Below are 27,285 nucleotides of genomic sequence, written 5' to 3' on the forward strand. Positions count from 1 at the left end.
ATCCATCCATCTATCCATCTATTTGCCCATTTCTTATACATTCATCCATCCTTCCATCCATCCATCCATCCATGTATCCAGTATCTGTCTATCCATCCACCCATCCATTCTTTCACCCAGTCGCCCATTCATCCAGCCATCCAGCCATCCACTATATGAATGTCTGGCTATTGAGGGTTAATTGCACACAATTCCCTGTGCAAAGCTCTCCTCCTTCTAGTTGCTTGTGACAGTGACCATGGCAGAAGAAAGCCAGGAGGGGAGATCTAAGGCCTTTCTCTGCAAGGAGGCTCAAGCCTCAAAGGACAGAGATAGAGAGATATTGAAAGAGAAAAGAAAGGAGATAGAGGAGAGAGACAATAAGACACCTGAAACCCTGCTTTCAGGCTTGTGAAGCTTCCCTTCTGCAGGTATAGACTGAGAGCTCAAACCCAGGTCCTTATGCACTGTAACCTGTGCACTCAATAGAGTGTACCACTTCCCAGCCCCACTACAGATACTTGTGAAGCAATGAAATCGCACCAGGAAGCTAGCTCAGCTCGCATGAGCACCAATTTGCATGCCCGAGGCCCTAGAGGACGCAGGTTCATTTCCCAATACCAGCTGTGCCAGAGCTAAGCCATCCTCTGGTCTGCTTCTTCTCCAACTCGAGGCTAAGGAAGAAAGGAGCCCATGGGGGAGACGAGCAGAAGTGAGGATTCAGCAGACACCCAGCAGCATGACAGCACCCAGGAAGGATGGAGGAAGGCACACTGAACTGGGTTTGCAAAGGCCAAGAGACGAGAGCCCCAAAGCTTAGCTGCATGTTAAGGTGGCCACTACATACGCTTTCTCCATGTCACCCTGCTGCTGGTGACATCCCAATGCCAGGTGGGCTGTCCAGCTGCCTAAATGATGACACTCTGGGGGCATCAGAAGAGGAAGCAGCCTGAGTGACCTCATTCCTTTCTGATACTAACCTTGCAAAGCTTTTAAGTACTTTCCAATGAGTCTTGTCTGCTGGATGCTGTCTAAGACTGTGTGTCTTACTCCTTTTAGGTAAGTCCTGTAATCCCCTCCCTGTACCATACCGGGGGAAGGGAAGGTGGAAAACAGAGAGGCAAAGGTACTAGTTCAAGCTCACATAGCTCACTGCCAGGCCACCTTTTTCAGAAAAGACACATCATCTCAAGAAAAGTATGTGCTATCTTCCCTCTGAATCATAGAAAATAAATGGTGCACATGTCACAGTGTGCAAGGACCCAGGTTCAAGTTCACAGTCCCCACCTGCAGGGGGAATGCATTGGAAATGGAGAAGCAGGGCTGTGGGTGTCTCTCTCTCCCTCTTTATCACTCCCTTCCCTCTCGACTTCTGGCTGTCTCTATCCAATATAAATAAAAGATAATACAAAAAAAACTGAAAAAAATATCCTACAGTCATGGATAATGCTGGCCAAGAATGGAGGACCCAGAGCCAGACTACACTTAGCTTTGAATCTGGATGCTGACCATTTCTGACTCTGTGGCCCTTGGCAAGTGACTTAACCTCTGGGAATTGCAATGCATTTAATTATCAATCTGGAAGCAGGGTTCTCTCTCCCTGGGCGGGGTTGTAGGGTATCTTCTATATAATGCAGCAATGCACTTAACATGCCCCTGGCTTGTGTCTGTGTCTCTGAGATGGTTCTATCTCTGTATGATCATGAAGTCCCACCAGCACTGCAGAGATGCCCCACTGCTGGTGGGAACTTCTCCCCCTCCAATATCCCTGAGTTAATCAGTGCTCTGCTTACTTCGGCCAGGCTGAGTTGGGGTTCAGTAGATTCTGGACCCATGGAAGAGAAACAACCAAAGACACACAGACAGGTGCAGAGAAGCAAGCCGGAAAGGCTAGTGTTTGCTGACTTGTTCCAAACACTGTCCCAAAAGGATGTCTTGGTGTGCAGAGCAGCTTGTCCTGCCTGTCACTCACCTGAGGGTATTCTGTGCAGGTCCTCATGGCGCTAGCCAGTGTGCTACACCTGCCAAGTCAGGAATCGTGGAAGTCTAGTCCCAGGCAGGCACCAAAGCCCAGGACCTATAGGAAAACCTTGCAGCCACATTCAGACCTTGGCTAAGTGAGTCTTAGGTATGTGTGTGTGTGTGTGGGGGGGGGGGGTGTAGGCAGTGAATGACAATTCCAAAATTGTCTTCCAGAGAGACCCCCCCCTGCAGGGCCAGGCCAGCTCCTAGGTGTGCCCTCACCCAGCTGTATTCAGACCCGGCTACAGAAATGCCCAGCCCATCCACAGCTTATTTCTTATTAGGCAGCCTAGTGGGCAGAACCACTGGCATTTGTCCTGCTTTGTATCTGGCCACCTTTCAGCCACCAAGTTGCAGACACTACCATGACGCCACCCTGACTTCCCTGGGCAGACGCCCTCACCCATGTGTCCTGGAACCTTCCCTCCCCAGAGCCCTGCCCCACTAGGGAAAGACAGACACAGGCTGGGGGTGTGGGTCCACCTGCCAACACCCATGTCCAGTGGAGAAGCCATGACAGAAGCCAGAACTCCCCCCTTCTGGTTCCCATAAAGAATTTTGGTTGGGGCCAGATGGTGGAGCGCCTGGTTGAGCACATGTTACAGTTCACACAGACCCAAGTTCCAGTCCTGACGGAGGGAAGGTTTTTGAGTGATGAGGTAATGCTGCTCTCTGTCTCCTTCTCTCTCTCCCTCTCTATCACCTCCCTTCCCTCAATTTCTGTCTGTCTCTTTCCAATAAATAAAGATGATAAAATTAAAAAAATAAAAAGAACACATTTTGATCCATACTCCCAAAGGGATAAAGAATAGCAAAGCTTCCAATGGAGAGGATGGGACACGGAACTCTGGTGATGGCAACTGTGTGGAATTGTGCCCCTGTGATCTTATAATCCTGTTCATCGTTATTAAATCACTAATACAATTTTTAAAAAAAATTAAAAAGGGGAGTTGGGCAGTAGCACAACGGTTAAGTGCACGTGGCGCAAAGCTCAAGGACCGGCATCAGGATCCCGGTTTGAGCCCCCCGGCTCCCCACCTGCAGGGGAGTCGCTTCACAGGCGGTGAAGCAGGTCTGCAGGTGTCTGTCTTTCTCTCCCCCTCTCTGTCTTCCCCTCCTCTCTCCATTTCTCTCTGTCCTATCCAACAATGACATCAATAACATCAACAATAATAACTACAGTAATAAAAAAAGGGCAACAAAAGTGAAAATAAATAAATATAAAAAAAATTTAAAAGAAGGAGAAGGAGGAAGAGGAGGAGGAGAAGCTGCTTCTAAGCTGCGCCCATCGGTGGGGATGCTTTTCCCTGCAGCCCCTTAACTGGCAACTCTCCATTAGTCTCCACTGCATGCCACCACCCAGGAATCCTGACGACAAGGCCACATGGAAGTTCACAGACTCCTGTGGGGAGAAGGAAAACTGAAGTTTCAGGGTTCACTCTCAGACCTCACTGCCTTGGACATTCCAACACCGAGCTCCAAGACAAACGCTTCTTTCAGGGCGAAAACTCAGACGAAGGAGCAAGAGAGAATTCAAGGCCTCAAAATCAGGCTCCAAGGAAAAGGTGTGTGTGGGATGAGGGTGTCGGGGGTGGGGGAGACGTGGCACCTGAGTGGCCTCCCTTCTCCGTGCCCAGAGCTCCAGCGGGGCCCCTCCCTGCACGTCTTATGTTCTGTCTTCCCACTGGGACCGAACATTTGCTGGCGCTATGTATCATCCTGGCTGCTGACGCGCTCATCTGCCTGTCTGGAGAAGTGGCCCTCCTTGGTATTTTTATAATTACTGGGAGGCTTTTGGATGCTGCTCTGGACCAGAACCCCAGCTCCCCACACACCTGTTAGTGAGATGCAGGCAGGGCCTGAGGGTGGGGAGGGGGACCCTGCCTGCTACCAGGAGGGGGGTTTAGGGGAGAAAGGCAAAGCAGACACCACCACCGGGCAGCTTCTTCTATTTATTTTATTCTATTTATTTATTTTTTACAAGGCCTTGCTCAGTGCCAAGAGCTTGCTTTCTTTAACAAAAACGTTGTACGTTTAACTCCAGAAAGTGTTGCTGACTAATAAGTGTGCTGTGCTTAAAAATAAAAACAATTCATTTAGTTCCTGCAGGGACTGAGGGTGAGGACCACAGCTGTACTCTGGGTGAGGAAATGGAGTCGGGGGAGGAGAGGCTACAGAGCTCGCCTGTGGTGAATGGGCTGGCTAGCTGGGTGAGCCTGCTCCACCCACTCATTTGAAAGTACTTCACTCTCTGGGGAGTCAGGTGGTGAAGCACCAGGTAGACCGCACATGTTACCATGTGCCAGGACCCAGGTCCAAGCCCCCGGCCCCACTTACAGGGGGAGACAAGCTTCACGAGTGGTGAAGCAGGGCTGCACGTGTCTCTCTGTCTCTCCCAATCTCTCTCTCCCTTCTGTCTCAATTTCTCTCTAGTCTTATCAAATTAAAAAGAATGGATATATATATTTTTTTAAAAAAATGCTACTTTTTAAGTGTTATTTATGGGGCCAGGAAGTGGTGCGCCTGCTCACATGACAGTGCATAAGGAACCAGGTTCAAGCCCCTGGTCCCCACTTGTAGGGGAAGCTTCATGAGTGGTGACACAGGGCCACAGGTATCTCTCTCCCTGTCTCCCCCCTCTTGACTTTTCTCTGTCTCTATCAAATGAATAAAGGAAAATAAAAGCTTTAAGGGTCATTTATTAATGAGACATGGAAAGAGAGAGAGAGAGAGAATATTCATCCCTTAAGGACACAGACTGTCAGGAATCCAATTCCAGACCTCACACTCAAGAATCCAATATTTTATCCACTACACCACCAGCCAGACTACAAAACTGAGGTATTTCAACAGAGACCTCACTCAACATCACTCAGCGGAGGCAAAGGGAACCACCGGGAATGGAACCCAAGGCCTCCAGCACCTCAGCCAGGCAAACCCAGTGCTCCAGCTAGGCTGAGGCCTGTGTGCCGCATACCTGTCAGGAGTCACTGTCACAAACCTCAGCACGGCCACCGCACTCAGAGATCAGCGCCAGCACAAGCCCCACTGCCCCCATCATAGTCACCGTCCCTGACTCCACCACTGTCTCCTCTGACCTGTCATCCCTAGCCATACAGCACCCAGAGGTTAAGTCCTGCTCCAGCCTCTTCTGCTTGCTGGGTGCTGTGCGGCGTCTCATGCCAGGCTCTCAACAACCCTCCCTTGGGCTCCTCCAATGGCCTCCTCCTGTATATCACAGATGCAGAGACGGTGATCCCATGAGAGACCTGCATCCCTGTGGCTAGTAAGAAACCCTGGAGGCTGGTGTGAGTCAAAGCCAGGAGAGAGGGAGTAAATGCAATGGGGTGGATGTGGCGCACTGGAAAACAGTATGGAGAGCCCTTACACAGATAAGATCAGAAGAGAAAGAACTTCTGATCCAGTAATGTCAGTCCTGGGCGTTTACTTTTTTTTTTTTTTTTTTTTTTTGCCTCCAAGGTTACTGCTGGGGCTCGGTGTCTGAATCCACTGCTCTTCAAAGTCATTTTTTCTCTGTTGTTGCCCTTGTTGTTTATTGTTGTCGTTGTTGGATAGGACAGAGAGAAATGGAGAGAGGAGGGGAAGACAGAGACGGGGAGAGAAAGAGAGACACCTGCAGACCTGCTTCACTGCCTGTGAAGCGACTCCCCTGCAGGTGGGGAACCGGGGGGCTCAAACCAGGATCCGTATGCCAGTCCCTGTGCTTTGTACCATGTGCACTTAACCTGCTGTGCTACTGCCCAGCCCTCTTTACCTTTTTTTAAATTTTGTATTATCTTTATTTATGTGCTAAGAGACGACCAGAAATTGAGGGGAAGAGGGGATATAGAAAGAGAGAAAGACAGAAAGACACCTGCAGCCTTGCTTCACCACTTGTGAAGCCTTCCTCCTGCAGATGGGGACTGGGGGCTTGAACCTGAGTCCTTATGCACTGTCACGTGTGCTCAACCAGGTGTGCCACCGCCGGCCCCCTCTTGGGCATTTATCCAGGAAAAAAAACAGTTCAAGGGATATAATGTCCCCCCATGTTCACAACAGCATGATTCCCAAGAGTCAAGCTGAATGCACATCAGCAAACCACTGAATGAGGAAGCTGTGCAGCTTATACTCAATAAAGTGCTACCCTTTGATTAGGAGAAAAAAAATAAAGTGGATATTGTTTCCTTGGAGACAACAATGGATGTAACTGGAGCTACTAGGAGGAGAAAGACAACTGGGTTCACTCTTTCTTTTTCATGTTTTCATTTATTTATTACTGGATAGAGACACAGAGAAACTAAGAGGGGCAAGGGAGATAGAGAGGGAGAGAGATAGAGAGACACCTGCAGCCCTGCTTCACCATTTGTGAAGTTCCCCCCGCCCTGCAGACAGGGACTGGGGGCTTGAACCAGGGTCCTTGTGCACTGTAACGTGTGCGTTTAACCAGGTGCACCACCACGCCTGGCCCCGGGTGGCTTCACTCTTATGTGGACCCAAGAGAAAAATAGCAGTCAATCTTTCTCTAAGACTCTGGGAGAACTGCTAGGCTGTCTCTCCCACACGCCCAGCCCTGTTTATGATTTTATTTTTAAGTCTGCTTGGAGTAAAATCTAATAACCCCATTCCCAAACACACACTTCTGTCCTCCAGGGGAGATGTCAAGCCCTGCCTGCCTTTGACGCCTGTCTCTCTATAGTCCCCACTCCTGGGTCTGTTCTTAGTCCCTAGCACAGGCAGGAGTTGACACTCTGTAGGCCTCGGCCTCCCTGGGGACAGTTTCCCACTCTCCTACCTCCTTGAATAACTCTTGTCTCTGCACTGGCTTCTGGCCACTTCCTCAGAGAAGCTCCCTCACTCTGCCTCCAGCCCCCCACTCCTCCTCCTTCTCCTTCTGAGCAGAGGTCAGTCTGCACCCCCACACTGGCGTGTTCTTGCTACTAGTCACACCACCCCTTCAAGACCTGGCCACTGCATGACAACCTTGGGTTTGGTCTCCTTGTCTCTGTGATCTTGATAACTAGCCCACTTTCTGAGACTGAGCAGAGGCTAGATAAATATTTGTGGGATGAATGAGCAAGTGGATTAATTATTAACCAATTATTGCAGTCAGAGGATGGGGTCTGACTTAATCATCTTGGGTGTGACCGGCTTTCCTGGAGACACCTTGATTAAGTCTTTCACAAACAGATCCTGGCTTAATAGGAAGGCTCCACTAAAGGTGGTGAACACGGCATTTCTCTTCTGCCACAGCCCTAGATCAACTTGCCAAAGTCTGCGTGGTGTGTAAGCTGGGTGTTGTCTTATGTAATGGAGTGATCGCTGGCTTGAATTAAAGGCACCCTTATTTTTGGAAGGCTGCTCTTCTCTCTCTCTCTCTCTCTCTCTCTCTCTCTCTCTCTGTGTGTGTGTGTGTGTGTGTGTGTGTGTGTGTGTGTGTGTGTGTGTGTGTGAGAGAGAGAAGTCCATTTTCCATATTATCTCATCCCCCCCCCATCTCCTTTCTTAGCTTGCTATAAGATCAAGGAAGAAATGCAATTTTTTTTCTTTTTTACTTTTCTCTTTCTTTCTTTCTTTCTTTCTTTCTTTCTTTCTTTCTTTCTTTTTTTTTGGAGGAGGGGGTGGATATCTTCCCCCACCCCCCTGGGAAACCGAGACCATCGGCCAGCAGGAAGGGCTGTTTATTTGGAGGAACTACCAGCTTGCAGGGATCCCAAGTGCTAATTGCATGATGGGTCTTTACAAAACGCCATCGTACGGGGTTAGGCTGGTTTCTCTGTTTTCAGTTTGAAAAATAGATTGTTTAATAACCATCAAAGCTATATGTAAACCGAGTAAACAATAGAGCAGATGTTGGCTGCTGTCTTGTGCCTCGTAGACATAATTAAAGACAATGAGACACTCATGAATTCATATAATGCAGGGCAAACGCAAACACAGGAGTCAGCACAATATCAACGTGAACCGCGGAGGGTGGGCACCTGCTTCCTCAGCCCCGATCTGCTGCATCACGTTTCCCGAGGTGACAAAGGGCGGGCAGGGCCTCTGTGGACTTTCAGGAACAGGCACAAGCACCTTGCTCTCTCCCGCTTCTCGGGGAGGAAAGGCCGAGCTTCTCAGTTACCAGCCTGGCCAGTTTCAGAAGCCCCTGCAGTTTGTTCTCATAAGACTAAGTGGTCCAGGGAAGTTGGGTGGTGGCGCAGCGAGTTAAACACACGTGGCGCAAAGCGCAAGGACTGGCGTAAGGATCCTGGTTCAAGCCACCGGCTCCCCACCTGCAGGGGGGTCGCTTCACAGGCTCAGCAGGTCTGCAGGTGTCTGTCTTTCTCTCCCCCCTCTGTCTTCCCCTCTTCTCGCCATTTCTCTCTGTCCTGTCCAATAACAACGACATTATCAACAACAATAAGAAGAACTACAACAACAATAAAAAGGGCAACAAAAGGGAAAATAAATAAATAATTATAAAAATATATTTAAAAAAAAAGACTGAAGTGGTCCTGACATCCAGTGAGCTCAATGTTGCCGTTTATATAAGAAACTCATGCTCTGGTTTAGGTGTGTGGGTGGGTGGGAGGTGGATTCATCTGTCACTGCATTCGTTCATTCATTCGTTCGTTCATTCATTCAAGCATGCATTTATGCATGCATTATTAAGGGAGTCAACTACATTGACAAGTTTATTTCCTGAAAGCCTTACATGACGTGTGTGTGTGTGAGTGTGTGAGTGTGTGTGTATATGTGAGTGTGTGTGAGTGTGTGTGTGTGTGTGTGTGTGAGTGTGTGTGTGAGTGTGTGTGTGTGTGAGTGTGAGTGTGTGTGTGAGGTGTGTGTGTGAGTGTGTGTGTGAGTGTGTGAGTGTGTGTGTGTGAGGTGTGTGTGTGTGTGTGAGTGTGTGTGAGTGTGTGTGTGAGTGTGTGTGTGAGTGTGTGTGTGTGAGTGTGAGTGTGTGTGTCTCTGTGAGTGTGTGTGTGAGTGTGTGTGTGTGAGTGTGTGTGAGTGTGTGTGTGTGAGTGTGTGTGTGAGTGTGTGTGTGTGTGAGTGTGTGTGTGTGAGTGTGTGTGTGAGTGTGTGTGTGTCTGTGTGTGTGTGTGTCTGTGTGTGTGTGTGAGTGTGTGTGTGAGTGTGTGTGTGAGTGTGTGTGTGAGTGTGTGTGTGTGTGTGAGTGTGTGTGTGAGGTGTGTGTGTGAGTGTGTGTGTGAGTGTGTGAGTGTGTGTGTGTGAGGTGTGTGTGTGTGTGAGTGTGTGTGTGTGTGTGTGTGAGTGTGAGTGTGTGTGTGTCTGTGTGAGTGTGTGTGTGAGTGTGTGTGTGTGTGTGTGTGAGTGTGAGTGTGTGTGTCTCTGTGAGTGTGTGTGTGAGTGAGTGTGTGTGAGTGTGGGTGTGTGAGTGTGTGTGTGAGTGTGTGTGTGTGTGTGTGTGAGTGTGTGTGTGTGTGAGTGTGTGTGTGTCTGTGTGTGTGTGTGTGTGAGTGTGTGTGTGAGTGTGTGTGTGAGTGTGTGTGTGTGAGTGTGTGTGTGTGTGAGTGTGTGTGTGAGTGTGTGTGTGAGTGTGAGTGTGTGTGTGAGGTGTGTGTGTGAGTGTGTGTGTGAGTGTGTGTGTGTGTGAGGTGTGTGTGTGTGTGTGAGTGTGTGTGAGTGTGTGTGTGTGTGTGTGAGTGTGAGTGTGTGTGTGTCTGTGTGAGTGTGTGTGTGAGTGTGTGTGTGTGAGTGTGTGTGTGTGAGTGTGTGTGAGTGTGAGTGTGTGTGTCTCTGTGAGTGTGTGTGAGTGTGTGTGTGAGTGTGTGTGTGTGTGTGTGAGTGTGTGTGTGTGAGTGTGTGTGTGAGTGTGTGTGTGTGTGTGTGTGTGTCTGTGAAGTCAAGCACATTTCCTGAAATCAAGGCTTCACCTTATACAAAAAATAATCCTAGAGAGCATAATGGCAATTATGCAAAGAGACTCATGCCTGAGGCTCCAAAGCCCCAGGTTCAATCCCTCATACCACCATAAGCCAGAGGTGGGCAGTGCTCCAGTAAAGTAATAATAATAATAGCAACAACAACAACAAATGAAATAATCCTGTGGAGGCTGGGGAGACAGCACAGAGATTCTACAGTGAGACTCTCCCACCCGAGGCTCTGAGTTTCCAGGGTCCAACCTCAGCACCATCATCAGCCAGAACTCAGCAGGGCTCTCTCTCCCTCTTTTGTATCTCTTTTTCAAATGTATGATATACATGTTTTAAAAAATAACCCCCACACGGCTAGAAAATATTCCAAACACAGCTGCTCTGGTTTCTGGATTCAGTTACTGACTCAAAACTCCCACCCAGTTTTCTTTTTTTTATATAGTCTTTTTTAAAAACCTTTTTTTGTTTTATTTTTTTTATTTTCCCTTTTGTTGCCCTTGTTTTTTTTTGTTGTTGTTGTTTTAGTTATTATTGTTGCCGTCGTCATTGTTGTTGGGTAGGACAGAGAGAAATGGAGAGAGGAGGGGAAGACAGAGAGGGGGAGAGAAAGACAGACACCTGCAGACCTGCTTCACCGCCTGTGAAGAGACCCCCAGCTGGTGGGGAGCCGGGGGCTCGAACCAGGATCCTTACGCCGGTCCTTGTGCTTCACGCCATGCCACGTGTGCTTAACCCGCTGTGCTACCGCCCGACACCCCCCCCACCCAGTTTTCTAAGCCCCTCACAGGCACAGAAGGGTCACAACATGCAAAATCAAACAGGCCACAAGATTAAGGAGATGCTGTCATCTGAAATGAGGACGAAGCGTGAACAACAGTGTTCTGCTCTCTGCAGTTGCCCTGCTCCCAGAGGAAGCAACCAAGGCTTCCAGACAAGCCACTGATCACACCCTGACTCCCCCCTGCCACACACACACACACACACACACACACACACACACACGAACAGAAAGCCAAGCTCAGAGCCACCAACCATAGTTTGGTTACTAGACAGGACAAAGTTTCCTACGTCTAGAATTCTCTACTCAGAATACACATGGCCTCACTCTTTTTTTTTTTTTTAATAGAGCAGAGTTCCTTTCCCCCTGTACCCTGAATAACTGAATTTTTTAGAGCTCCAGAATGAACGGCATTGTCCAAAGAGCGTGGGGGAAGCATCTCCCAGATGGACCGTGGTGAGCTTGGCCTCCGGTAGGTAAATTCGCAGGGGCTCCCAGTCACTGCGGCTGAGATAGGCCTGCAGGGGCCGGGGCTGGGCGCATCTGCCCGTCTGCGTGCTTGTCCACCAGCTGCTTCCTCCACGTTCTCTGGACAATGCTGTTCATTCATTCCGGAGGGCCCGTTTCCAGATGCCGTCATAAGCGCGAGCAGCAAACGGGCCTGCGGTTCCACTGTGAAACAAACCAATCAGCCCCTGGACGCCCGGGTAGATGGCCTCCCCTCCCTCCTCTCCTTCACCGGCTGTAGAGTGAAGTCACGAGACACAAGGCCAGTGAATCTGGTCAAGCACGTGTGTGTACACACACACATACACACACACACACACACACACACACACACACACACACACACACACAGGCTCACACAATCAGGCCGGCTCTGGAGCCCAGGAAGAGGTTGTAAAGCACTCAATTCTTTGGACTGATAAAGCAGCCTGCACCCACTGAGCCTACAGCCAGGCCGGCCGCCACCCCCATCCCCCACCAGCTCAGAAATTCCTTTATGAACACGGCAGGCACGGCCGGCCCGTGAACAAAGCAGCCGTGCGGGTGTATAAATCATCCATACTGCGGCAGTAGATGCATTTCCTGCCTATGCCGTGGAGAGAGAGAGGAAGAGAGCGCCTTGGCGGGCACCGGGGACTTGGGGGCTGGAATTGGCTGCTGACAAGTGCAGGCCATCACACCATCATTCCCTTCCCGGGGCACCTGGCTGGCTTCCCAGCAGCCTGGCTCTCTCCCACCCACCCACACCAGGCCCAAAGGTCTCCCTAGTGTGGCCGGCACAATGCTTGGAAAATGAGGGCATGGAGACAGATGCTTCAAAGCCCCCCGGGGAGGGGGGTTCAGAGCTCCTTCCCTGGGCTCCAGTGGTGCCTGGCCCCCTCCCAGAGACAGGGGTGAGGCTGGGCGGAGCCTCTTCTGCAGTGGGGTCTGGGCAAGGATTGGGGGCTGTGCAGGTTGGGTTGGGGTCCTGCTTCTAAGGACAGTCTGCTGGAGCCTCAGTTGGGCCACCTCCCCTCCGCTCTGGGGCCTGGGGAGACCTGACCCTGTCTGGGTCCCTCTACCCTCATGCACGCAGCCTCCCTTCCTGAATGGACCAAGGGGAGATTAGCGAAGGAAAAGGAAAGAGGCAGTAGCTGGTCCTGGGTCCTGAAGCACCAGTCACACGCTCTGCGTGGAGACCCCCGGTGGCCGCTTTCACCATTGCACCGGGAAGAAGGAAATCTCTCCCTCTGCTCCACCTTCCTGAATGCTCATCACAGAGAGGGAAAGGGAAGGAAAAAGAAAAAAGGGAAAAAGACCGTGTGGTTTCCTCCAGATCACTGGGATGAGGGGCCCTCTTGGAAAGAGACTAGCTAGAAACAGTCGGTGGGTCCAACACAAAGGTACACGATTCGGGGAAAGGGCTCTTGCGTTCCTAGAAAAATTCCAGGAGGGGAAATGGGCACATGGCACCCATCTGTCTGCTTCTGGATGGTGAGGACAGATGGACACGTGCCAGGTCTCCCTCTCATAGGGCAGATCTGGGGGAGGCTTGAGATGCCCTGGGCAGTAGGCCCGCCACACTGATCCTGGACCTCGTCCCCCGGGAAGGACTCTCCCAGGGGACACTCTGCAGGCACCCCTGTGCCGAATCTGCTGGGGACAGACTTCAACATGCACCCAGGCCCCCTGCATCACAGAATAATTGGGTTCCAAGTGGAGAAAACTGAAGCCCCTGCAGTGTGGTTCTGTCAGCTTCTGAAAGTAAATAACTTTGCTGCTGTCAAGAGCAAGATGGTTTTTATTGTTCCTCCTCCTGTCACTGAGCATGAATGGAGCTGTGCAGCCACCAGACACTCAGACACCACCACCACCCACAGGACTGACAGAACTGAGCGAGAAGGAGAAGAGAGGAGAGACTCCAAGCAGGAGAGACCAAGGGACACAAAGACACCAGATCCTGGTGTTCCCGACCTTGGCAACACCCTGGGTGAACTCATGGAGGGGACCTGAGAGAAAGAGAGGCCAAACACACATGTGTAGCTTCAGGACAATGTCTTTCTGGAACAAACTCTTCATTCATCCATCCATCCATCCATCCATCCATCCATCCATTCATTCACTCATTCGTTCATTCTGCATTCATTCCTCTGTTTCATTCACAAACTAATCAGTCAATCCCACAGACCAAAGCTGGCCACCTCAAGCCCTGAGCCAACGGCCATATCCCTCCTCGGCCTGGGACCTCACCTCAGCAAGGTGCGGCAAACCAGGTCAAGCAACCCCTCTCAGACATGCTGGGTCGGTAGAATTGGGATGAGGCCTTCAGCTGTCTCTACCCCCTAGTCAACTCTAGAGGGACCACTGCATCTTAATCTATACTTTGTTGATGGAGCGGGGAGTGGCGGAGGAGTGGGGTGGGGTGGAGATTTCTTATCTGAATGTCTGGATTTACAGACCTACAAAAAGGGTCCCACTTCCACGTTTTTTCTTCTTCTTTTTGATAAGACAGACAGAAATTGAGAGGGAATGGGAAGACAGACAGGGAGAGAAAAAGAGAAATCCTGCAGCACGGCTTCACGACTTGTGAAGTTTCCCTCTGCAGCTGGGGACTTGGGGGCTTGAACCCGGGTCCTTGTGCATGGTAATGGGTACAGTCAGCTGGGTGCACCACTGCCCAGCCTCCCAGGACACTTTTCCATTCAGAGAGAGAAGGAGACACACCACAACACAGAGCTTCCCATTTCCATGGTGTTCCCATGTGAAGCTGGAGCTGGGAACTGCCAGAACAAGGCAGGGGCCCTACCCACTGAGCCACCTCTCCGGCCCTTGCTCCTGAATTCTGTAAAAGGTTTGGGGTGGAAGGCTGGGGGCTGTGGACTGTGGACCCCTGTCTCTATTTCCATGTTGGAGGCAGCATAGCTCCTTCTAAGGGACTCAGGCACAGGGGGCTCTGAGGTCTTGGGTGGATATTCCCCCTCACCCCCAGGGGCACAACAGCAGAAAGTGATGCTGGGAAGGGAACAGCGGCACTATGGCTGCAGCTTTTGATAAAAGACATCTAGTCCTCAAGGTAGATCCTGGGTAAACATCAAACGCCCAGAAAGAAAAGGCTCATTAAGACAAAACCTTTTGTGCATTCGCTCATCAGTACTGGGAAATCGGAGGCACTTAAATCCGACAGCTGCCTGGACTTTATTCCATCGCCGTGAAGGAAGGAAAAAAAGCCATTACCTCCCTGGGAACAGACACTCACCTCTGAGAGCTCTCAGCGCTGGCTCCAGCCTCTGATTTGGATTCTGTGTGGGTTGGCGGGCAGAAAAAGAGCCAGGCCACAGCGAGGGGAGTTGGCCCGGTGCTGGAGCCTGCGAGACAACCGGGCACCCCTGCGGGCCCAGCCGCTACGGCCGGTCATCTCAGAGTGGCCGCCTCCCTTAGCTGTGCCCTCTGAACGCAGCCCTGGTCCAGTGGAGGAGGAGATGCCAGGCAGGGCCAGGTGCCTGGCTCTTTGCGAGCTGGGTGGGGGGCAGAGGGGCAGGTGAAGGCCCAGCATGGGATGGGCTCCAGCAAGCCCCTGGGCCAAGCGGATGTTGGCAGGAGAGAGGACACTGGGATGGGCTCTCTTATGAGCTCTCCAGGGGGACTCTGCCTGGCTTCTCAGAGTCCAGAGGGGCTCCAGTGGAGACGGTGGGGCTCAGGAAACACAGTCCATCAGTGACTATGCGAATGAGTGCTTGCTGATAGTTTTTTTAAAGAAACACTAGGATTCTAGGGTTTGTTTTTTTTTTTTTTTCGGCCGGGGCAAGTGTATTTTTAAGTGAAAGTGAGATAATTTGTTTCTGTAGATAGAAACAGAGCAGGAAGGGCCGGACTTTGGCATACCTAGTTAAGTGGCCATATCACAGTGCACAAGGTCCCAGGTTCAAGCCCCTGGTCCTTTCCTGCAAAAGGAAAGCTTCCCAAATGGTGAGTCAGGGCTGCAGGCAGCTCCATCTCCCTCTCTCTCTCTCTCTCTCTCTCTCTCAAAAGATTTTATTTATTCACTAATGAGAAACATAGGAGGAGAGAGAAAGAGCTAGACATCACTCTGGTACATGCACCACCAGGCATTGAACTCAGGCCCCCATGCCTGAGAGACTGATGCTCCATCCACTGTGCCAACCCCCAGACCATTGTCTCCCTCCCTCTCTATCTCCTGCCCTCCTCTCAATTTTTCTGTCTCTATCCAATAATAAATAAATGAAGAAAACGTTAAGCTATTAAATAAAAGAGAGAGGGAGAGAGAGGTGGAGACAGAGACCGCAACACCAAAGCGTCCTTCAGACATTGTGGGGGCCAGGCTCAAACCTGAGTAGCACACGTGGCAAAGTAGCTATTCCACTGGCCGCACCAGCTAACTGTTCCGGGCTCAGCAGCTAGCCACTGAGGCCACGGGAAGGAGATGCGTGGGTTGCCTGCTCGTTCTTTTCCCAAGGTCATATGCTCACTCACTGGAGGAACACCTGGATGAAGCTTTGTCAGGAGGCACTAGCAGGACAGCCCACCCTTCCTGTCACTCTGGTAACACCCATCCAAACCCTCTCCTTAGCTCCTACCCTCAAGCCTGTCTGCAACCCCCCCATCCCCATGTGGGTTCTTCCATGTGCAGAAATGCTTTGCTCAGATATGATCAAGGGTCTCCATTTCTGTCCTCCCCTCCTCCTGCTCCTCCCTTCCAGCATGGCCCCAGAGGACTGGGGGAATCTTGTCTCCGTTCAGAGACTAGGCACCTCCCCTCTCCCCAGGTTTCTAGAACACAGTCTCTCCCCCTCTCTCTCTTTGAATCTTTTTGTTGTTCTTTATTTTATTTATTTATTTTTGCCTCCAGGGATATCGCTGGGGTCAGTGCCAGTACTATGAGTCCACTGTTCCTGGTGGCCGTTTTTTCCATTGGATAGGGCAGGGAGAAATTGAGAGAGGAGGGAGAGATAGCGAGGGAGAGAGACAGAGAGACACCTGCAGCTCTGCTTCATCACTTTTGAAGCATCATGCCTGCAGGTGGGGAGTCAAGGGCTTGAGCCTGGAGTCTTGTGCTGGTCCTTGAGCTTAGGACTATGTACGCTCAGCCCAGTGTATGCCTGCCTGGCCCCCTGAACACTCTTCAGATGGCAGCACGGTCACATGTTCACATCTAAACCTCCTTCCTGGACTCTGCACACGCCCAGGGCCCCTGGTGCTCAGTCAGTGACACCCACACCATCCAACAGTGAACTAAACGTGCGAGGGGTCACTTCAGCCCATGCTGCCGTGACCCGTGCAGCCCAGCCTCAGGCTGAGACACTCTGTCCCCACGCCCCTGGCCCTCCCTCCTCCTGCAGCTGGGCCAGCTGGGGGCGCAGGGCCCTTCCCTAACTGGTCTGCTCAATGTCTGGAAATGGCTGTGCATGGCCAAGGGAAGGTGAACCAGCGCAGCTGAAGCTGAGCTCCTGCGTCTCCTGGCTCCAAAGGCCCCCAAAATGTCCAGATACAGCTGTCTGTTCACTGACTGATTCATTCACTCATTCATTCATTCCTCATGCCACCATGGAATAACAACTACATGGCTGGTTGTTTTTTGTTTTTTTTTTTTCCCATTTACCATGATCAGAAAACAAACAGAATGGATAAAAATGTCTGTTATGATGTTATACTTACAATCTAGCAGCTTAGGCTAACTGTGCTGATGCAAAACCAATATAAAACACCAGGGGAGAGGGAGAGAGAGGGAGAGAGAGGGAGAGAGAGGGAGAGAGATAGGGAGAGACAGAGAGGGAGAGAGACAGAGAGAAAGAGGGGGAGAGATAAAAGGAGAGATAGAGAAAGGGAGAGATAGAGAGGGAGAAAAAGAGAGGGAGAGAGAAAGAGGGAGAGAGAGAGGAAGGGAGAGAGAGGGAGAGAGAGGGAGAGAGAGAGGAAGGGAGAGAGAGGGAGAGAGAGAGGGAGAGAGAAAGGGAGAGGGAGGGTGAGTAAGGGGGAGGGAGGGAGATGGAGGGAGATGGAGGGAGGGAGAGGGAGGGAGAGGGAGGGAGAGAAAGGAGGGAGAGGGAGGGAGAAAGAGGGAGGGAGAAGGAGAGAGAGGGAGGGAGAGAGAGGAGGGAGAGAAAGGGAGAGAGAGGAGGGAGAGGGAGGGAGAAAGAGGGAGGGAGAGGGAGAGAGGGAGGGAGAGGAAGGGAGAGGGAGGGAGAGGAGGGAGAGAGAGGGAGAGAGAGGGAGAGAGAGGGAGAGGGAGGGAGAGGAGGGAGAGAGAGGGAGAGAGAGGAGGGAGAAAGAGGGACAGAGAGGGAGTGAGAGGGAGGGAGGGAGAGGGAGATAGAGGAGGGAGAGAGAGGGAGAGGGAGGGAGGGAGAGAGGGAGGGAGAGGGAGGGAGAGGGAGGGAGGGAGGGAGAGGGAGGGGGAGGGAGAGGGAGGGAGAGGGAGGGAGAGGGAGGGAGGGAGAGGGAGGGAGGGTGAGGGTGAGGGAGAGGGAGAGAGAGGGAGAGAGAGAGGATCCAGAATGAGTTCCAGGCAACTGATAGCCACCATCTTCTGAGGAATCCGTCATGCTGCCCGGGGATCAGAGGCAGCCTGGGTATCTCATCTCCCCAAATACTTTTCCCAGTTCTCTCCTTACCCAGAGACAGGCTCAGGACCCCCATGAAGGACACCTCCCCACTGGGCAGCCTGGAGCTGCCTGACTTCTAGGCCCTAAGCAGGGGGAGCCGGCCCTCTGGGACCCAAGGCTGAGGCTGACCCTCTGTGGCAGGACCCCCTCTCAGGGGGCCAGAGACAGAGCACTGCCTTGGAGAATGGAACTTTCCTTGTCCTCTCCACTGAGTCACGGGCGCACGGGCCACCCCTCCCAGCCCATCAGCAAGGTGTCTGCTAGGTCCACACCAACAGAGGCTTGAAGGGGGGCAGGGTGACTTCCCAGCACCACATGGCCCCACTCAGGCCCAGTGGCCTGACCTGAGACCTGATTCTGCTTACAGTGCTGCAATGCCTCTCTTCGTGAAGACTATTATTTGCCTGACAAAGTACACTGTTTTCACCCAGCCAATATAAATAAACAAGCTTCTCGTTTCCCTCTTGGGGTCGGCTCGGAGCCTGGTGAAATGCATCAGGAAGCCACACCAAAGGTGGTCTCCTCTGGGCCCACCCAGGGCAGGACACTGATTCCAGGACCAGCCTGGGCAGGGGGGAGGAGGACGGTGAGGTCAGCACAGGAAAAGGCTCTGTCCACGCAGACAGGGGCTGGGTGTTCTGACATGGAACCCACCTCAAGTGGCACAGAGAATGGCCTGGGGGTGCAGGACGTGCGGTTTTCAGGAACGAGTGTCAGATGCCAGGTAGCCCCTTCACATGGGGAGGATGGCAGGACAGAGTGGGTCTTATCTGGCCAAGAAGGAACCAGCCACACATACATTCTCACCCCTCCCTGGGAAAGGAGAACAAAGGTAGAGCGATTAGGAAGACTAATTGAGTGGCTTATGACAAAAGCTCTCTCTAGAAGGTGCCAGGAGGGCCAGCAGAGGGTGCCGCACGGGGCTGGAAATAGGCTCCTTCCAGCCCCAGAAACTCCGGAACTGACTCAGACACACAGCGTGTCCGTCCAAATTCTGGCCTCTGGGACTGCCTTAGTCCAGTCCCATGGAGGCAGCACCACCGTGGAGTGAAGATGGGAAGACAGAAGGTGTGTGTGTGTGTGTGGGGGGGGTGCCAGCCACCACTGGCGCCACAAGAAATCCGCCAGAAGCAAGCGGGGTCTGCGGGGGGCCATCACCCTCACGGCTCCCTTCACAGTGGCCTGTGTGTGGATGGTGTGGTGGTGCCCCCTCCCGACAGCCCCTGTCCCAGCCACCCCTGACCCCCTGAGAAGCGTATTCTAATTAAAGAGCAAGAGGGCCCATCTGCAGGGCTCCTCTCAATTGCTTTCGATCTGAAGGTGTCCTCCTCGGTGAGCAATGGCTTCATTTGCCAGGAATTACCCTTTGTAGAAACCACTTCACTATTTAAAACAAACCCCATGGATCATCATTAAGTGTGGAAAGTGACCAGTCTCCCACAGGGACATGGCATGTCACTCCACCCCCGTTTTCCAGTTAAGGCTGATGAAGAGGCCCGGAGTGGGTGGGTGGGTGGTGTCTGGAGCTAGCAGCTGCAGGAGGTGGCCAGGGGGCCCCAGGGTATGTTCATGTGGGACTTCTGGGAGCCAGGAGTCGGCAGGGTGGGGGGGTAGTCCTCTGGGGGGCCTGTGTCTGCAATGCACACCATCTGTCCTGCCCCCAGACTGCCCGGCCTTCCATGAGAGCCGAGAGCCTAGAGGGAAGCCAACACCTCCAGATCTGAGTGCCACAAGTCAGGCGTGTCCAGTGTGGTGTGCGTGATGTGCAGTGGTGTTTGTGGTGCAGTGTGTGTGCACCTATTTTTCTCTAGGAGGGAGATCAAAATATAACAGTCTCCTTTGAGCCCCCCACCCCAGAAATCTGGGTGTCTGTGAGTTCAGTTTCCCCCCTCAAAGCCAGGCAGTTCAAGGGGTCCCCACTTTGTGCCTCAAGGCAGAGGTCCAGCGGGAGCTCTCCGGTGGAGAGAGCTCGGGAGGGGGAGTGCAGCATCCAACAAAACAAAACGGAAGCTAGCTCAGTGGGCAACAGCAGAGCCTGGAGCAGGGCCAGGCCTGGACAGAAGGACTGACCCATGGCAGGACAGAGAGACTGACTGATGGCAGTGGGCCCCGACGCCCCCACAGTGACGGAGCAGATCCTGACTTAGCACTGTCCCATCTCACAGCTCCAAACAGCAGTCACATCTCCAGTGCTGAGAACAAGGAAGGGGGGCGAGCCCTCCATAGCTGCAGACAAACGCTTGTCCAAAGAGAGTCACCAGAAAGAGCAAGTGAATGCAGAAGAATCAGTGGAGGGGGGGCATGTTGCCTGGATCCCGAGCCCCCCAGCCCCCCAGCCCCAGCACAAAGGTCCTGTTTTTCTCTCTTGGCTAATCAGCATCAAGTCAGATAGATGCCAAGGTATTCTGGCTGCTTTTGTGTCCGTTCAGAAACCAGTTCAGGAGTGCTGAGGAAGAAAGACTGAAGGAAAGGAAGACAGAATGGATCAGAGCTTCCAACTGGAGAGGCTGGAGAGGCTGGAGAGGAAATCGGCCCCACACAAGACCCCCATCAGGGACGTCCCTGCCTTGCCTTGCTGAGCCCCTGAGCAGTTTGGACCCTTCCGGACTGGAGTGATGAAGGGCCCGGGAGTAGAGCGCTGTGTTTTGATTCCTTCTTTGGAGGCTCGTGGTGGGAGGCCCAGCACAGCCTCCTTCCCCTTCTCAGTAGCGAGGCAATAAAGTCTTTCCAGTCAAGCTGCTGTCCACTCCTCACCTGTGCTGCCTGATTCGCTCATACGGTCCACCTGCTAGAGAGCCCACATTCATTCGGCCTTTAAGGATCAAACCTGGACAGAGACGCACATCACTATAGATTGACAGCAGGTGGGAGCCAGAGCGCTGCGGGAGGGAGGAGTCAGTGGGCAGGAGGGGAGCTAGGCCACAGCTCTGCGCCACAGCACAGCAAGGACTCTGATGGCAGGGGTGGCCCAGAGAGGTGACCAGGAACGAAGACGCCCTGATTCTGAATTAGATGGGCAAAAATACCCACCCCCCCAAAAAAAAAACCATTAAACAAATGCACCAGTGTTGTTCTGTACTGTGTATTCCAGACAGTCAGGAAAATTCAGCAAAATGCACACAGCCACAGTGCGGGTTTGGACACTGTTGTAGTCTTGCCGTTTAAACACTTGGAGAGACAGAGAGACTCACAGACCTCTAGGGAGTGAGGAGGGCAGACCCCAGCTCCTTCTCCCAGCCAAGCCCACCCAGTGACCCCTCGGTGTCTGAAAGGGCTGCCATGCTGCCCCCTCTGAGCAGGTGCTCCGGGCCCAGGCCATGAGAGCAGCCTTAGTCCACAGACCTGTCCTCTCCCTGGAGGAAGATACTCTGGCTCAAGTCCCCCTCTCCCTCTCCAAGTTGTACCCTCAGGAGCGAACCAGTTCCAGGCACCCGGAAAGAGAAAGACAGACAGACAGATTGACTTAAAAGGGAGTAGAGTTCAGGGCTGAAGAAGCTCGCTCGCTCACCGAGCATCACCGAGCACCTCGATCGCCCGGCTTGTCAGGGGGAAGCTGTTCAGACGGACGGATTCACACAGGATCTGAAAGAAGGGACTTGAAGAGGCAGACAGCCAACTCGTATTAATAATGTGATTAGATTCCACTGAGGTTCACCAGCTGCAGAAAAATGCTGATTAGGACACTTCTGGTGGGCTCTTACACATATACACACAGGCGCGCGCGCGCGCACACACACACACACTCACGCGCACACACGCACACACTCGTGCACACGCACGCACGCACACACACACGCTGACCCACGCAGAAACGATTCCCAGCAGAGGAAGCCTACTTGGCGTGGCGGCACCCACAGGGGTTCGGGGGAGAAATGTTTGCTGGCACCATTTACTTAACGAGCTCTGGAATCAAACAATACCTCTGCGCATCAATCCCTTTGCCCCGAGACACTGAAAGGACAGATACAAAGGCTGTTCCCCAGCGAGCCCAGAGGCAGGACAGCCACCCAAACACATCTTTCCAGGGACACCAACTTGGTGACAAATCGCCCAGATGCTGAGAGCCTGGGAGCAGGGTGCCTCATGCCCTGCTCACACATGCCCTGCTCACACAGGGTTCTGGGCAGGGAGCAGGCACCGTGAGGATTAACTCTTGTGCCTCCACTCCCCAGGGACCCCCTTCTGCCTGACAAAACCCTTCCTTCTCCACCTGGTCTTCTCAGCAGCGCCCCCCCTCCCCCCGGCCCCAACACAACCACATGCAGCAGAGCCAGGCCAGGGCTGGCCACTGGTCCCACAAGCCACAGCAAGGGATTTGTCTCCCAAACCCTGGAACCAACTCAGGCAGCAGCTCTGCTGGTCCAGGAGGAGAGAAGACACCCACCTCCCCACCCCCCCAGGCTGGAGAGAAAGAAGCTCAAGGAAAGCTCTGGGAATGGACACAGGGCATAGAACTGGAAAATTAACACAGATTCTGAGACCCATAACTGCGGTAGGCACAAGGCACCCCAAACACCCTGCCTACCTTGTCACATCCTTGCCGGCAAGTTGAGTTAGGAAGCAGATCCCCGGGACTGCCAGGCTCCAGAACCCCCAAGCTCAGATCCCAAGCTCCCCAGCCCGCCGCCTGACTAAAGCTCCCCAGCACAGACAAACTTACTGAAAACAAGATCCCTGCACTCACATGCGTGCACACACACAGCTGAGACCCCGTGCACTCAGCCTCCTCCAGCAAATCAATCCAGATTGGAAACAGGCTGGAGGTCTCCCCCGCCCCCCCCCCCCCACACGCACACAGATGAGAGAAGGCAGTTTGCAAATTTAAACTCTGGACCCAGAGCTGCTGGAAGTAACCAGAGACAGAAGCCATGTCCGCAGCAGGCAGGGAGCCGGGCTCCGGGAGGGGGGCACGGGGTGGTCAAATGCCCCTTCCTCTGTGCCACTCATCCCCTCTGGCACCCCCCAGCTGGCCTGGCCTGCGGCTACCGAGCCCCCACCCCCCACCAGGCGCCTTACCTGCTGCAGGTACATGAACGTCAAGGCACAGGAGAGCTGGGGACAGATGCCTACATTGGGGACTGCCACGCAGGTGGCTCCCGCCAGAGGCTGCTGCATTCTGAGCCCCCTGCTGCCCGCCCAGGAACCAGGGGACCAAGCTCTGCCTGGGCCTGGTGCCTCCCTCCCTCTCTCTCTCTCTCTCTCTCTCTCTCTCTCTTTCACTCTCTCTCTTCCCCCCCCCCCCCGCCTCTTTTTAATTTTGCTGATTATCTAAGTCAACCCCGGGCGGCGGCGGCTGTCTCTCTTCTTCTCCTCCTCCTCCTCCTCCTCCTCTCTCTCTCTCTCTCTCTCTCTCTCTCCTCTCTCGCCCTCCCTCCCTCCCTCTACCGCCACCCTTCCCCCTGCCGCACCCGTGCGCCTCCCCCTCCCTCCTCGCCTCCTTCCTGGGGCGCCGATTCCATTCGCCCCAGCTTGGGTTCAGGTGGCAGGGGGCTTTGAGCTCAGACCCCTAAAAGTGTAGGGGGCCCCCGCCCGAGCCCCCACCCCCCAGTGCAATGGCTAGAATCTGCAACTTCTTTGAAAGGTAGAGGGGGGGTCCTCTGCTGGAAGCTGCGGAGGGAGGCTGGATAAAGCTGAGGGGGGGGGGGGTTCACTCGCAGGAGCCTCGCTCCTTGCTCTGATAATGCTGCTTCATTGGTCAACCGCGTCCAGGGCAGGAATTATTATTATTTTTCCTTCCCTTCCCTTTCCCTTCCCCTCCCTTTATTTTATTATATATATATATATAGAGAGAGAGAGAGAGAGACTCACCAAAATTCAAATTCTGTCTCCGGAGCCGGCGGGCCGGGCTGCGGGGGCGGCGGGGTGGTGCGCGGCCGGGATTCCCCGCTCGCCGGGCCGGGAGCGCGGAGGGAGGGGCCGGCGCTGGGGGCTGGGGCGCCCGCGTGCTGCACCCCAAGCTCCGGCGCAGCCTTCCCGGGCCGGCCGGCCCAGAGGCCCAGCGAACAGCCCCGCAGCGGTCGGGGGCGGGGCGGGGTGGGGTGGTCACCTGGCCGGAGCCCCGAGGGTGGCCGCCCGCCTCTGCCCGCGGCCCTGCTCCAGGCGCCCAGAGCCTGTGAAGTGCGCTCGCGACCGGCACATTACAATGGCTTACTTATTTATTTGATTTCTTTCTTTCTTTTTCTTGCCTGAGCCCCGTTTCTTCTTCTTCTTCTTAAATATATATATATATATATATATAATCTTTTTCACTCTCTTGATCACATTAACATTCTGCTCTGGAACAGCGGTCCCTCCCCCTTTTATTTTATGAAGTAATAATTATTCATTAGTAGATCCCTTGTGCGGTGTTCGGCATGCAATAAAATGCGATGTGATCTGCAAATCAAAAGAAAATGTTAAGATTCCAACGTGTCCTTGGTACCCGCAAAAAAAAAAAAGGCACATTCTTGGCAGCAGTAAAATCCAGATCAGGATACTAGCCGTATTTTTACACAGAGATTTAGACTCAGCGGTTTGGTTTTTCTTTTCAGAGCAAGAAGCTGTAGAGATGGCACCAGAAGCCTGGGAGGGGCTTGAGACACCCCAGGGGCTCAGGGCAGGGCCCTGGACTGGCCACCAGGGGCATCCTGCTCCCCATCTGTGAGGGTGCAGGGGACACAGCACTCAAATCTCAGTTGCAAAGGCCCAGCTCACTCTGTGGGTTAACCAGAGTGTTTTCTGCAGCAAAAGACACTACTTAGTCCACAGCTCTGCGTTTTTGTTTTTGTTTCCATTTCAGTTCTGTTTTCAAACACCATAGATGACTCCAAGTCTCCCCTCTGTCTGTCTGTCTGTCTGTCTGTCTGTCAAATGCATCCCATCACAGGGCCATAACTCTTCTCCCACAGGCTGTGGAACAGACATGTCCCCTGAAGGCTATAGGGGACAGGAGCACAGAGGGGAATCCAGCCTGGTTCTGGATGGTGCCTTTGGCGGTGGTCAGCTTAAAAACCCCTCGCTCTAGACTGTCTCTGGGATCACTTGCTTGGGCTGGGTGGTGGAACACACACTTCAGTGCACAAGGACCGGGGCCCAAGTCCCCCCTCTCCACCTGCAAGAGGGAAGCTTCACAAGCAGTGAAGCAGGTCTGCTAGTGCCTCTCTCTCTCCCTCTCTCTCTCCCTCTCTCTCTCTCTCTCTCTCTCTCTCTCTCTCTGTCTCCCTCTCTATGTCCCACTCTCCTCTCAATTTCCACCTTTCCTATTGAATAAAATTGAAGAATAAATAAATGAGTAAAGCACAAAAACATTAATTGGATCACACATGCCAAAATAAAAAGAAAGCAGGGAAAAGGAAGAAATCTTATGATACAAAATATGATTTATAGGTGAACTGTTTCTCCATCCTTCCCTTTCTCACTTTGGGCCTACTTTTAATTAATTCATTAATTGTGTTTCCATTATATGGTTCATAAAACCAAGGAGTCACTCGCTTCAGAAGGAGCACAGCCATATAGAATCAAAGTGAAGGCACCTGCTTCCCCGGCCCCTGCTCTCTCTCCCCAGTTCTTTGCCCCCAGGCAGTTGGCTGTGCTGACAGGGGTTGGCCCTGCCTGGCCTGGCCTCATCTTCCTCTCCTCCCTGGCACTGGAAAAGCCTGCAAATACCCCACCCCCAAAGAAGAGCCTGGAATTCCCCCTCCAGCTCATTTTCATAAGAAACATGATAAATAATACATGGCACTTTAATAAGACCTTATCTGGGTGGTGTAATGAAAAACAAATACATTATGTAAGGATCCCAGAACTGCCCAGCTGCCCTGAGCAGACCCTGGGCTTCCTCAGCCTGGCTTCTACCCAAAGCTCGCCTCCCCACCCCCTCCTCCAGGCAGGCTGCCTTCCTCATTCCTGGAGACCCACTCTGCAGTCCCGGCTCTGACACTCAGGTCTGCACGGCCCTGCCGGGGGCTTCGAAAGGGGAGGCTACAAAGTGGACGGACGGAAGGAAGCCGGGTCACCTCAGTCATCCCGGGATGATTTGGAGCTCTGCTTCCTCATAGCCAAGTGTGAGCATCCTTGCAGGACTGCCTGCCGTAAAGGCTGTGCAGAGTGGCACAGGCAGGTGTGCAGTGTGGTCCCTGCACACAGGCCTGGGCAGGATGGGGGCGGGGTGGGGCAGGGGAGACTCAGGACCCCCAGCTCCACTCTCAGCGGAAGCTCCTCATCTGCAGAGGTCACTCTGCTGGCCTGTGAGACAGCTTCTGGGGGTTCTAAGCTGGAACTCCCTCCAGCAGGGACCAGGAAGGAGCACATCCAGGCTTCTAGCTTCCAAAGGAGCCCTGTCCACACAGACCTGGGAGAGGTGGGGAACAGACACTCTGTGCTGGGGCTCACTGGGCTGTGAGGACCACACGCACACTCAGGGGTCATCCTCCAGCCCTTAAGCTCTGAAATGAAATGTTCCTGAAGTCCACAAAGTGCCAGAAAGCTGCACCCTTCTTTTAGAGACAGACATGCAGAGGGGGAGAAGGGGAGAGAGAGAGAGAGAGAGAGAGAGAGAGGAGAGCCACCACAGCATGGAAGCTTCTGTCGATATGGTGGGGATCTGGGTCATGCCTATGGCCAAGCAAAGCACTACCCAAGTGAACTGTTTCACAGACCCTGTACATCTGCCGGATAGTTGATAAAATAAAGAGGACAACACCAGTGTGTCACCAGTGATTGAATCGTGGCTTAAAAAAGTGTAAGATGTCAGGGTCAGAGCTTCAGTGACATGTGATTCAGCGAACCCACAACCAGAGTCCTGCAGAAACCCACCCCCACCTGCACACACACACACACACACACACACACACACACACACACACCACTGTTCTCACAAAGTCCAGGAGGCAGATAGGCTCCTATGTTTTTGTTTTGTCACAAGCTGATTTGCTTTTGCTCTCAATAACCAGCATATGAGCAGGGTCACACAGCAGTTTTCTGGTCACCTCTTTAGTTATTTATCTTCTTTCTGCCACTGCTAGGACTGTACATCCCAGGCAGGCTTTGCAGATAGAAAGAGAGGCAGATACCCTGTGGGCAGCAATCTGGAGAACCCTCACAAGGCTAGAAATGGACCTACCCTATGACCCTGCAATTTCTCTCCTGGGGATAGATCCTAAGGAACCCAACACACCCATCCAAAAAGATCTGTGTACACCTGTGTTCATAGCAGCACAATTTGTAATAGCCAAAACCTGGAAGCAACCAGGTATCCAACAACAGATGAGTGGCTGAGCAAGCTGTGGTCTATACACACCATGGAATAGTATTCAGCTATTAAAAATGGTGACTTCACCTTCTTCCCCTCATCTTGATGGAACTTGAAGGAATCCTGTGAAGTAAGATCAGCTAGAAAGAGGATGAAGATGGTATGATCCCACTCATGGACAGAAGTGTAGAAATAAGAACAGAAGGGGAAACATAAACATGAACTGGGACTGGAGTTGGTGTATTGCCCCAAAGTAAAGGACTTGGGGGTGTGCGATTCTTTGGGTGGGAT

General features: G+C 52.8%; 1 protein-coding gene across 17 annotated transcripts in view; it reads right to left on the reverse strand.

The window, feature by feature from the left end:
• RBFOX1 (RNA binding fox-1 homolog 1) overlaps window positions 1-27,285 on the reverse strand; it is a 1,765,566-nt gene that overhangs the window by 228,982 nt on the left and 1,509,299 nt on the right. For 3 of the 17 annotated variants that reach the window (XM_060172422.1, XM_060172412.1, XM_060172413.1), the window contains exon 1: window positions 22,782-22,937. The exons of 9 other annotated variants lie outside the window; for them this stretch is intronic. In XM_060172422.1, the coding sequence (XP_060028405.1) occupies window positions 22,782-22,880 (99 nt within the window). In that variant the 5' untranslated portion in view covers window positions 22,881-22,937. Of the gene's footprint in view, window positions 1-22,781; window positions 22,943-27,285 lie in introns of those variants that run through there. 5 more of the 17 variants (XM_060172424.1, XM_060172418.1, XM_060172419.1 and 2 more) reach the window with 5 other exon arrangements.

This window comes from Erinaceus europaeus, chromosome 15 (assembly GCF_950295315.1).
Source record: "Erinaceus europaeus chromosome 15, mEriEur2.1, whole genome shotgun sequence".
Taxonomy (NCBI): Eukaryota; Metazoa; Chordata; class Mammalia; order Eulipotyphla; family Erinaceidae; genus Erinaceus; species Erinaceus europaeus.